We start from the raw sequence: 12,428 nt of genomic DNA, 5'->3' as shown, positions 1-12,428 counted from the left end.
GCATTTGCCCCTTTTTCTTCTTCTCGTGTCTACACTTAGGTTTCTTTCTCTGTTCTGATAAAGAAAATCATTCTGGATTCATTTGGTCTTTGCTCTCTTTTGCTCAACCAGTACACATAAGAAACAGGATCTGATATCCTACTCCAATAATCAAAAAAAATTCCAGAAGTTAAGATTTCTGATATCCTTGAAAATCCGTATTTAGTTGGTCCTAGTGGTAGAGATGCTAAGTAGTCAATTAGCCTATACATTCCTGAGAGGCAGACAGTGGAAATGGAATTGGCCTTTTTGTATCACCTCCCAAGATTGAATGTGTAAATCACAAACTATCTCACATTTCAGCACATTTCCAGTAAATAGCAGATGACTTATTTTCAAATTTTCTCTTTACCCCCCTCCTATTTGGAGATATTAGAGTGAAAGCTTAGAGAAATATCAACTATATCAACTATTATTATGCTAGAATTCATTTTGGCTAAAATTTTCATTTCTGCACCATCATTTTCCGCTTCTGTGGGAACTCATGGTCAAAACTGTATGTGTCCTATAAGCAAGGAAAATTTTGATTACAAACAAAAGTTTTAGGCACTATACCAGCCTGTTGGAATTTCAGTTCTTTTAAGAGTTGCCCATTTGACATTAATTTTTCTTCCCTTCTGTGTTTCTTTCTTTCTTCTCCTATCATGCTCAAGAGTTTTGAGTTAGGCGATTTGATTTTATCCTAGTCCAGTTCACTGCATGGGAAGTAGCTTTAAAATGTGCTTCCATGCACAAAAAGTATAATTTCAAAATGGAAACCAACTATATTCCTTTTAGAAAAAATTTTACAGAACCAAAACAATATTATCAACTAGAAAGAAAATATCATTTTGAAGTAGTAACCCAGTAGGCTATATCAGAAGCCATATTTGCAATGCCATTTACCTATCACGAAACACAGGATTTTCATTTTTCATCTGAACAGTTAACAGATTTCAGAGAGTAGAGTTTTTGTTTTAAAGGAGACATGAACAAGCTATCTTGCAATGTATACTAATGAATTTTCCCACTGTTAGTGAAACTATTGAATTATTGTATCTAGTTGTCATTGTACTTTCAGTATTTAACCATGTGAAAATCTTTTACTGAAGTGACTTAGAAGAATCTGACACTGACAATACTTTGAATATATAGTAGCAGTTGGTGTCCTTTCAGTTGAAAATAATGGTAGTTCCTTATAATTTTATTCTTAGCATCTGGCTAGCCCCATACTGAACAAAGGGGTAGTTTAAGAAAAAGCTAAGCGCTGTTCCTGGATTATTTGGGGTATAATTTGGCCAAGTTGATATTATCTGTAAAGATAAAACATTTTAAAAACATCATTGCCTTCATCACGTTATGCCATGTTATAACAGAATGTGTAATTATAAAGCTTAAGATCCACATATTTCAGTAGCGACTGTCAAGTTACCGATGTTTAGTCTTTAAATCCCCTTTACAGTTTTAGCCTGTCCAACAGAATCCCACAGCTAATCATTACTGTGTTACACATACCCACACAAAATCACTCAGATGAATGGAGTTTGCGGTTAAAGTTTGGAATGGGTTGTTGTAGATGATTTTACGTTTGGAATGACTTGGCAGAGTTCTTTTTAAGAACAGGATAGAGTCCTCACTGTCTGGCATGATTTAGGCATGGTCTTTGCACTACAGGGCGAAACAGTCCTAGGAGTCTGGAATTTTCCTTTAAAGGAAGTTCTGTTTTCTTTTATTTTTTTGTAACATAAACCCTTACTTCAGTAATTCTCAACTGATGGCAGTTTTTCCCTTCAGGGAACGTTTGGTGATGTCTGGGGACATTTTCATTGTTACAACTAGGGGCTAGATGCTACTGGAATCCAGTGCGTAGAGGCTAGGGGTGCTGGTAAACATGACGTCATGTATGGGAGAGCCTCCACAGCAAAGAATGATCTGGCACAAAAGATCAGTAGTGCTAAGGCTGTGAAATCCTGCCCAAACCCAAAGCATGATTTTATTCTTGTTTATGTGCACCAGTTATTTTATTTTTCTAATGTTTGAATTATCAACCAGTATATCACCAATGGAAACATTTCCAACAGTTACTCTGTTAATAGACACGAAATACAGGACTCTTGGGCATCATAAGTTAAAATGAGCGAATAGTGGGCATGTAAAGCCTTGCACTTTGTCACACTCCTCATGTCCTTTGTAGCAAGCAGGAAAGACAGTAATAGCTGGAGTACGAGACTAAGAGGACCTCTTATAGTTTATCCCTAAATCCTCTAAAAGAGACATTATTCTCTGTGGTGTATTTATTACATCTCTGAATGACAGTAGTTTTCAAGATAGTTTTTAATGTAAAATAATCTAGTTATAAATCTCATTAGTTTATTTCAGCATCTAATTTTCTATGAGTCTCTAAAAATAACTGATTTACATGGATTCCATTGGTTTACCCCTTTATAATCTATGGGGATTAATTTTTCCTTTTATTCTGTGAACTCAGCATTAACCCTTTGTCAAATCCCAAATTACTGCCCATTTTACATAAAGTTAAAAGGGCCCAAAGATTCTCACCGATGTGATTATCTGTTTTGTTTCATCTTCTGATTATTATAGTTAGTTAAATATTTATAATTCTTTTCCTCTTTTTTTGATTTTTGCACATTTCAGACAGATTTGTAGTTCGTCTGTTCTTCAGAAATTCCACATGGAATAGGACTGTGTAGAAGTGAGGTTAAAGTTAGTCATCTCTTTTTTTGTTCTTTTTTCCACATTCTGTTTCTTTTCCTCCATTTTGTTATAGTGTTTACCTCTATAGCAGAAATACCTCTATCCCTGCTAAGCTTTCAGATTAGCTGTACTATGGAATGGGCCCACTATATTTTTCATTGGAGAAAATTCCGTGGACTACCTTGGGTGTTCATTAGGTGGCAAGTAGAAATGAGTTTAACAGGTGGCCTAAGGAATTTTGGGGTCAAGGAAAGAAAGAGGTCCATGGAATTTAAAAATTTGAAAGGCATTCTCAGGAACTTGGAAAGATTTAAAGGCATCATCTCAACTTTTTTATGGAAGTCTTTTAAGTTGGGCTATTTTGGTCATACAGAGGTAATATTTTCAAAAACATTCATGCGTCTTTGAAAATCCTACCTCTAATACGTAGATTCATTTCCTTAGACTAGTTGGCTCTCAAATAAGTTATACTTCAATCCACTGTTTATTAAATTCTAACTGATAACCAATTGTTCATTGAGTGTATAGTATAATTATGTGTTCAGTAGTTAGCCACAAGTTGTGGGATGCAGAACTATAAGCTCTATTCCTTTAAAGAGTTTACAATGCAGGTGAAAATACATTAGAAAAAGCAAGAAATGAAAGGCCAAATATAATTAAGTGTTAAAGACAATAGTGCAGAATGTAAGTGCATTAGGGACCTAGAGAGAAGAGATGGTGGAAGAGTTGGAGGTAGTGAGGGACTCTTCAAGAAAGAGGTAGAATTCAAGATGGGTCTCACAGAGTAAATAGGGCAACGCTCAAGAGACTATGGTTTCATTCCTCGTGAGCAAATGCTTGGGTTTTAAATACCCGTGACTGTCAGCATCATATTCAATCTCTAATTTTGAAATAAACAATTTTTAACAGCATTTCCAATAATGATGTAATAAAGACTCATAGTCCATTAATATATTGCATATGAAGAAAAAGTGTATTTTAGCTTTAATACATTGCCTTTACATAGCACATTCAGATGCCTATGAGAATAACTTTTGAAGCTGCTTTTTATCTTGAAAATAGCTCAGCACGTTTTTGTAAATTACTATGTCCATTTTAGTGATCTGTTCATTCCCAAGCAGATGGGTGGATTGCAACTAATTTGCCACCTTACAGGCACTGTGGCATACCCAAGAAACACAGCTTATTTGGAAAACTAATATAATAATTAAACTCAAAGCAGAGTCTTAAACCAAGTGATTCTGTAAAGATGTTGTTCTTTCATTGCCAGCTGTGTGAGGACTGCTTGTAGGTGGGGCATGGAAAGAAAGGACTCAAACCAAAATAAGTCATGTGGTCCTAATTTAATTCAGTATAGTCAATAGTTACATATTGATGAGTAAGAGAGATATTTAACCATTAGTGCTTTTTAAATTTTTTATTTACTAAGTTTTATTGTTGCTGGGGTTCAAAAAAATAATTTAATTTGGGAGGAAGAAGATTTGAGACTGGTTAGTCTTTGCCATTTAGTTTCAAGAAGATCAGGATGAAATGTAATATAAGCCCTGTGGATCATAATGTTGTTTTATTCATTATATAGTGGAATCTTTTTCACTTGATCAATAGGCCACACAAAAAAATTAATAGTAGAGTGGTCTTTTATGTTGCCGAAACCCTGGAGATGATTTTAAGCAGTAATCTGTAGATTTCGAGATTGTGATCATTTCTCAATGTCCCTCATTGCCATTATATTCTTCCACAGTTGATGCAAACCCAAGCTATGTTTCTGTATAACTTATTATTTGAAAAATGAAAGCTGTCAAATCTAAACAAGATATATTCTTGGCTATTTTGAAATTCTAAAAGCTGTCTCCATTGTAAAATAGAGAGTTGTGAGAAAAGTATTTGAAAATAACTCACTAAATACCTTATGATTAAATATGGCCACCTTTTTCTGCTTCTTGCTATAGAGCTATCCATCACACTCCTCAGCAGACATCAATTCCAGTCTTCCTCCGATGTCCACTTTCCATCGTAGTGGTACAAACCATTACAGCACCTCTTCCTGTACGCCTCCTGCCAACGGGACAGACAGTATAATGGGTGAGTCACAGAAATGCCAATTCTGATACCGACAGTCGGTGTCAGGGTTTAATCAAGGACCTCTTTTTCCCTTTCATAACTGAATAGCAATTAGGCAATAAATATTAGTCACATAACAGAATGAACACACAAATGTACCAAACAGAAGTAAAATCACTGGCTTGAGCATAACCATATTTTTCGTCACAAGACACTGAAATTTAGCTACGTTCTACATTGCAAGTCATTACATTGAAGAAGGGTTCAAACAGACCAAAACTATCTTGTTCCTCACGTTCAAAAAGAGTGAACAAAGTCATAAGATGAGCCATCAGAGACTAGTGAGCTACAAAGCAGAATAGCTCTTAATGGTAGTTATTGACCACTTCCCAAAATTCCATTCATTGTGCTAGGCTCCTATCCATGATGTGCCACTGTCTTCCGAGGACTGGTTAATGTGAAATTCTCAGGTGACTGCTAATAACTACATGAGGTTAATCTCCTGGAGAATGTGACACTGTGGAGTCCCTCAGAGGGGAAGAAGTATTTGTTCACTTATGAGAGAGGAGATGCCTGGGCATCAGTTGGCCAGAAATTATTTGCTGCTTTTTTAAATTAATTAATTAATTAATTTTTACCAAGGACATTTACTAATGAGTTAAGGTCCAAGAAGAATGCTGTTCCCATGAACTGAGCCATCATCCTCTCATTTCTTGTGATGTTCACTGTAGTCTTTTCCATAGGTGGTTCCCCAGTCAGCATTCCCACTTTGAGGAATGAACTGGGCTGGATGCCCAGCTGCCCCTGGAGGGAAGAGGTGGAGTTGGTGGAGAGATAGCTACCTGCTTCTGAACCAGCTTTGACACCTTGTTCAGATGAGCAGCACAGCTTAGTGCCCCAGGGTCTTATTAAAACCTCAGACTTCTCAGGTAGTCACTTTCTGTGGTTATAGCTCAAACTAACTCCTTGCTTGGCCTGAATGTCACTGTCAGAGCGTCGGTGGGGAGAATACTCTGTGTATGTCTTTGAGAGAAGATTGCGCAACAGAATAATGCTGCTGTTGAGTCCTCTTAGCTCTTTGCACTTGTTTTCTTTAGAGAGTGTGTAGAATTTGGGGAAGTGGCGTGAATCACTTATGTAGGAAAGTTTTTGATGATGGAGGAGAGATGTGTTTTGAAATGTTGGAAATATAATTTCTGCCTCAGTAATGCCCTCCCTGCTTATTCAATAATATATCTCACACTTGAGATGAGCTATCTCTCAGGCTCTCCACTCCGCTATCCTGTCTAAGAAGCAAATTGAGGAGAGAGTTTCCATTTTTTTTAACTTTTCCTAACCAAGCTTCTACAAATATGTTGCATCAGTTTGACCTTGGAGAGCTACAGACAGAGGTCACATGGGGAAGTTTGTTAGCTATCAATGCAGTTTTGGCAGATTTGAAAAACAAGAAGAAAGAAAGCAGTGCAGAACTGAAAGAGTGAGAAAAGCATATTTCACTTCAGTGTGGTTTGACAAATGGAAAGCCCCTTTCTGCAGTCATGAGGTCTGGTTATAAAGAAGGATGACCGGTCATTCATCCTTTTACAAGACAGATTTCCTGTCTACTTGTGGTTTGAGTAATTTTCTTTTTTAGGAAGGTATGAAGGTGGAGCAGAACCTTGAGTTGAGGAAAACATACTTAGGCTCTGTTTGAAAAAAAAGTTTTTCTGATTGATTTGCAAAACAGTCCTCTTGAGAGAGAGGCACTATGACTTGGAAGGGACATATCAGGAAATAGGGTGGTTATCTCCATGAGCTATAGACAGCTTAGCCACAGCTCTCAGTGGGAATGAGTTTTGCTTGGTTTTAGCTGGTCACCTTCATTAGTTTGTGGATGAACAGGAGAATCTACTTGTTGGTCTAGCCAGAGTGGAGCAATAGGTGACTTCTATATGCTGAGAATAGACTTAACTTGTTAAAAACCATAGGGCCTTATTTAAGGGTCTTGACAATAATAAAGGAGCTATAATTTAAAAACAAAAGTATGAGATTTTTAGAACCCAGAGAAGGTCTTTTTAGAAATTTATTTCGTACATTATTTTACAATAATGGATGCACTTGTCAAAATCCACTAGCAGAATGAGAAAAAGATGCATAATCTTTAAGGAAACAGGTAGACATGGTAATTCAGCATTTTGGAGGAGCAAACCTTTATTATTATGCATAAATACAGATATTACTCTAAGTTTACTTTAAGGGAGAACATTCTAGAATGTTTTTCTTTAAAATAATATGTTCACCAATTGCGTACGTGAAAATGCAGAGGAAAATTTAAGCATAATAAGCCTTAGTATTGAGTGATGTCTGAGTGGCCCATGTTTTTTCACACTTAAGTTCTCTTAGGCTTTGGTTTGATTTTTTGAGTGTGGTAGAAGTCAGTGATGGCAGCGTGTCTGTATAACAAGAAGAGAAGCTTTCTCTTCTGATGTTAGTGATACTTCCCTAACAAACAGTATGGATTAATAGGATACATCTGCAGACTTTTGAAAATATTTGGCATATACTCACTCATTCTGAAACGCAGGAAGTAAAGAAATATTACATTGCCTGTATCTCAAAGAACAAACAGAGCTAATTAAATAATTGGCAAATAGGGAACACATAGCCTGACACATGTTTGAGATTACACACGATTCTGTAGAAAATGACTGTAAGCAATACTAATGCCTTAAGAATGGGGTTCAAGCACTAACACATGTACATCACATTTTTCATGTTTTCCTGGTAAAAAGTTGCAAGACAGTGCAGTCTTTTCATACATGGTGTTGATGTCTTAGGAAGCTGCTTTTTCAGTTCAGAAGAGGGGTGCTGCCCTTCGTCTCAGTGTCATGTTATGATATGTCTTTCTGGTGGTCAGCAGTTGTCCTGAACTGACACTAGAACAACGCAGTGCATGTGGGGTGAGATACAAGCTCTAGAACTCTCGGAAGGGAACCTCTCTGTAACCACATTCCCTTTCTTCTTCTGTTCTCTGCATCTCAAAGGTGGAAGATGCCCACTGAGGTTTGCTGTTTGTTTGGCTTGGGGGAGTGACCGGGTGTTTCTTGCTTTGTTTTCTTTTGCCCTATGATACCCAATATCATTTTTTGAGAAATCCATAAGAAGGATAAAGCTTACTTGGATTACATTAATGAGAGATTTTTTTTTTTCATGACACATTCATCCATGGATTTTCAAGAGAATTGTAGAACAAGGTATTTTACTCATTGCATACAGTCCACTACTTTTCTCAAGCCTTGCTGGCAAACTCTGGAGATCATATTAGACCTTTCTGAATTGAAAAGGTCATCTAATTAGCCCTCCAATTAGAGGAATATAATGTATGGGACACAGCATGGATTCACAGTAGTTCAGCTGGTGGTGCACCCAGTTAAGGAAAGAAGCTGTCAGGGGTCTTTGGGAGTTACCAGCATCAGCACCTTCTACTCAGTTCTTCAAACTTTTTCAATGTTATGCCACTGGGTATTCTCAGAAGCAGTGCAATTCAGTGCCTCTGCATCTGAGCATACATACGGAGGAGGAAGTGTAGTAAGTTATTAGATACCAGCTATAGAGAATAGGAATGTCTGCAGGATATTAACCATACACATTTGGTTAGCCACATACTTCCTTCCTATTTGCAATAATATCCAGTAGCCCTTCCTGATGGAAAGAAGTAAGAGGACCTCCTACCATAGCACAGACCACTGAGACTGCTCAAGGATGAGAATGCTTCGTCTCCCCATTGGGACATACCATCTGTATACATTCACAGGGTGTGACCCTTTGTGGTTTGAGGCTACACACACTCCCTTGCCCTCAGAGAGAACTGGTCATATACCTAACATAATGGTTATAATAACTATTATTGTTTTATTAGTCTTTAACTGGCCTGCATTCTAATACATGGTCTTTTCCACGTTTTTAAACCTCAAACCAAACAGGGTTGAAGGAACAGACTACCAAGATTGATTTAATACACCATATGCTAAAGATTACCCTGGAATATCTATCTGGTTCATGAATTAATCTGGCTTAGAACTTTCACTTCGAATGACATGTTAGTATGTGGCTTGTCTAGTAGAAACATTATGTCCTTTTCCCTTTGAGGACTTGGTTTCACAGTAATTTTATCATTAGAGTAGTCACATAATGTTCACTTTATATTTTACAAGAATATTGAGCCTTGAAGTAGTCGGGCGATGAACAAGCACAGAGCATAAGAGTAATATGAATTTTATCCAGCAATATGAAGGCATCTTAGTTACCAAGACCACCAACAGAGAACAATAAACTAGTTTGATTTAAATCTCCTCCATTTCCTGTGCACGATCAGGAAGCCCAACTTCCCCCTGAATTCCTAGGAATCCCTCCTGTTAAAAATTAGTGCATTGTAGTCTATATACTTGCGTTTGTATTTTAAAATGGTTGTAGTAGGAGTGCTGGAAATGTTCCTTCTTTTTGTCATCTTTATAGATAAGCACATGGCATTGTTATGCTGTTTCTAATGGTTTAATAACACGAGGGTCACTCAGACACAGTTTAGAAAAACCTACTTTGAAAGCAGTCATCTTCTCTCAGGCAAACACAGTGTGAATTGTGCCTCTTATTCTTTTGATGCCTTCATGATGTTCCCAGCCTTAGATGATGGGTGTGCATTAAAGGGGCAACACATTTTCCAAATTCTGATTTTTAGTAGTTGATCCCAAGGCACCACTCATCCCAGTGTTTTGTTGAGGGTGTGTTCTAATGGGAATGAACATTTCCCCAAAGCTGAGGCTGAGACAGAGGGTGGTCTAGCATGTAGCCCAAGATACAAAACCCTTCTTTCTGCTTCATCTTCTAGCCAGCAACACCACCTGTGTTCAAGCCATCTGAACAATACTTGGGTGGCAGGCAGTGTCGAAGCTCCTACAAAAATTACAGTTCCTCTTAATAACTGCTCATCTTCCATTCATATTTGTATGTTACAGCTCTACTTAGGGACTGATTATATTTCTCTTGGGCAAGATAAATTGATTAGAGCCAAAATTAGAAATCGATAAAGTCTTTACCAAGCAAATGCATTAGTTTTCATCTTTCTTTCTGTTACATGGACATTTTGATCATCTCTAATATGAATTGACAAAAATCTTGGGCCTCAAAGAGTAATCAAGTCCTGTTACATTAAAGCTGAAAATGTGGGTTTGATGTATCTTGCTAAACATTGCCCACTTCTCAATGCAAAAAAAAAAAAAAAATTCTGCCACTTGAGAATTAAAATATATTTCCTTTCCAGTTATACCCTTTGTTATATCAGTCACACAAATAAAAAGAGAAATCTGTAAGAGAAAGACTCATGTAGCTTAACATGTTCAGGCAATCTAGAAAATGTAGCTTCTCCAGTGTTTCCTGGACCAGAACAAAAGGCATTCCAAGTGAAAGGGCAAACTGGCCCCAGTAAACTGCTTTGAAATTTAAGCCCTTGGGTTTGGCACTCCAGCTGTTGCAAGGTAAAATCGCTTCATGTTAAAAAATAGTCTGTTCTTATCAGTGGTTTCCATGGGTAGCCTTTGTAGTTTTCTGAAATATTTTCATGACACGATGAGGTAAGAAGTTGATTCTATTTTTAATTCTATTTCCTGAGTCATAATATCTCCCTGCATAAAACAGGCACTGATAGAATGTTTAGTTAGAAAGGTGTAGTTCTAAAGAAATCAGATTGGTCATAATATCTTGCCTCTTCTAACGTGTGATTTTTGGGGCGTATATATTTAGTTTTTAAATGCTCCTAAAATATTTGTATTGGTTTTCAATACTTTGTTTAGTTTCATAAATATATATATATTATTTGTAATCTTCATTTTAAAGTTGTTTAAAGGAAGAATTAATCTTTTGAAAGCCACTACTGTAGCCGATATTATCTGTAGTGAAGCAATATCTTGTTCTTTTTTGGCTTAGGTTCTTTGTTAGATAATGTGATTTTTCCAATGTAGCTCTGAACTTTTTGTGAAAATCTATATTCAAATCAAGCAGATATCACAGATTATTTTGACTGGTAGATCTAATTTTTAGGTATATAATAATGAAAAGAAATATTGCTTCTAGGAAAAAAAAAAGATAAGTACCCCCAAATACCATGGTAATACATACTGAAAAAAGGTTAGTATCATCTATATTTCACATCATTATTATTTTCTCTTTAGAATGGTTTTTAGGTTTGTTTGTTGTTCTTGTTGTTTGAGGCAGAGTTTTGATCCTGTTGCCCAGGCTGGAGAGCAATGGCGCAATCTCAATCTCGGCTCACTGCAACCTCTGCCTCCCAGGTTCAAGCGATTCTCCTGCCTTAGCCAGGCATAGTGGTGCATGCCTGCAATCCATGTTTTTAGTTTTTAAAGGACTCCTTAATGCAGAAATTCTTCTCATTTTCACACTAGATATAATTTGTTGTATTTTATCTTATATTAAATATTTTTAATACTCTTGATATCTGAGCTGCTCCCAGTGGTCCAATTGTATGATGTCAGACCCTCATTTCAAAGAACTTGCTTATACAATACCTATCATGAGTACTAATGACTCATGTATTTTAATATCATAACTTTGTGATATGGAAAAGAAGTTTATTTTGTCACGAGATAATTGTGTTCTTCTTATCATGTGCCAGTTTTCTTCCAGTATTTTAGCAATTAACAAATAAATATGGGTGTGGGTTTTGTAAACCAAATAAAGTATATATCAAAACATTATCGGCTGGGCACCATGACTCAGTCCTGTAATCCCAGCACTTTGGGAGGCCAAGGTGGGTGGTTCATGAAGTCAGGAGTTCGAGACCAGCCTGACCGACATGGTGAAACCCTGTCTCTACTAAAAATACGAAAATTACTTGGCGTGGTGGCGTGTGCCTGTAATCCTATAATCCTAGCTACTCAGGAAGTTGAGGCAGGAGAATTGCTTGAACCCGGAAGGCAGAGGTTGCAGTGAGCCGAGATTGTGCCACTGCACTCCAGCCTGGGCAACAGAACAAGACTCCATCTCAAAACAAAAAAGAAAACTTATCTGACAAACTCAACATATAAATATATGAAAATAACAAGCATAAATTAGCTATGCTAAGCAGAGGTCAGGAGAATTAAATTATGACCTGGAAAAGACATAGAATTGGACCACTGAAGATCGGACCCCACTACTGCATTTTACAAGTGTGGAAGGTGATGACAACACATTTGTAAGAAAGAAGGCTCTCTTAGTTCAAGAATGGGGCTGGAAAGTCTTTGAAATTATATACCTGTTTAATGAAGTTTTGCTTGGATTCATTGAGTGATTTAACCTTTCCTTTTCTTATTTCACAAAATAGTGAAAAAAAAATCTTCCCCCAGAATTTTAATAGGTTTTATTTAGATACTATGTCTATTTGCTAATGTTGAGGCTTTAATAAATACAACATACCCCAAGTGCTAGGCATTCTGTTAATACCGAAGACCACAAGAATCCTGGAAATCCCATTTTATCACTTAGTTCTAAAGGCAAGATACCTTCCAATGATACATGTTAAAGAAAGCTGGCTTTGAATTGTATACCGTAATATATGTCTTTTATTATTCACAATACTCTTTGTTCTTCTCTTTTGTAGATAA

The 12,428-nt window shown here is 36.8% G+C and overlaps 1 protein-coding gene across 45 annotated transcripts in view; it reads left to right on the top strand.

The window, feature by feature from the left end:
- The window catches only part of TCF4 (transcription factor 4), a 367,386-nt gene that overhangs the window by 315,851 nt on the left and 39,107 nt on the right, over positions 1 to 12,428 (top strand). For all 45 annotated transcript variants that reach the window (XM_031003835.3, XM_031003836.3, XM_063699233.1 and 42 more), the window contains one exon: positions 4,683 to 4,815. In XM_031003835.3, the coding sequence (XP_030859695.1) occupies positions 4,683 to 4,815 (133 nt within the window). The remainder of the gene's footprint in view (positions 1 to 4,682; positions 4,816 to 12,428) is intronic.

This window comes from Gorilla gorilla, chromosome 17 (assembly GCF_029281585.2).
Source record: "Gorilla gorilla gorilla isolate KB3781 chromosome 17, NHGRI_mGorGor1-v2.1_pri, whole genome shotgun sequence".
Classification (NCBI taxonomy): domain Eukaryota; kingdom Metazoa; phylum Chordata; class Mammalia; order Primates; family Hominidae; genus Gorilla; species Gorilla gorilla.
Note: the sequence above shows the minus strand (reverse complement) of the source record. Positions and strands in the feature narration are given on the sequence as shown.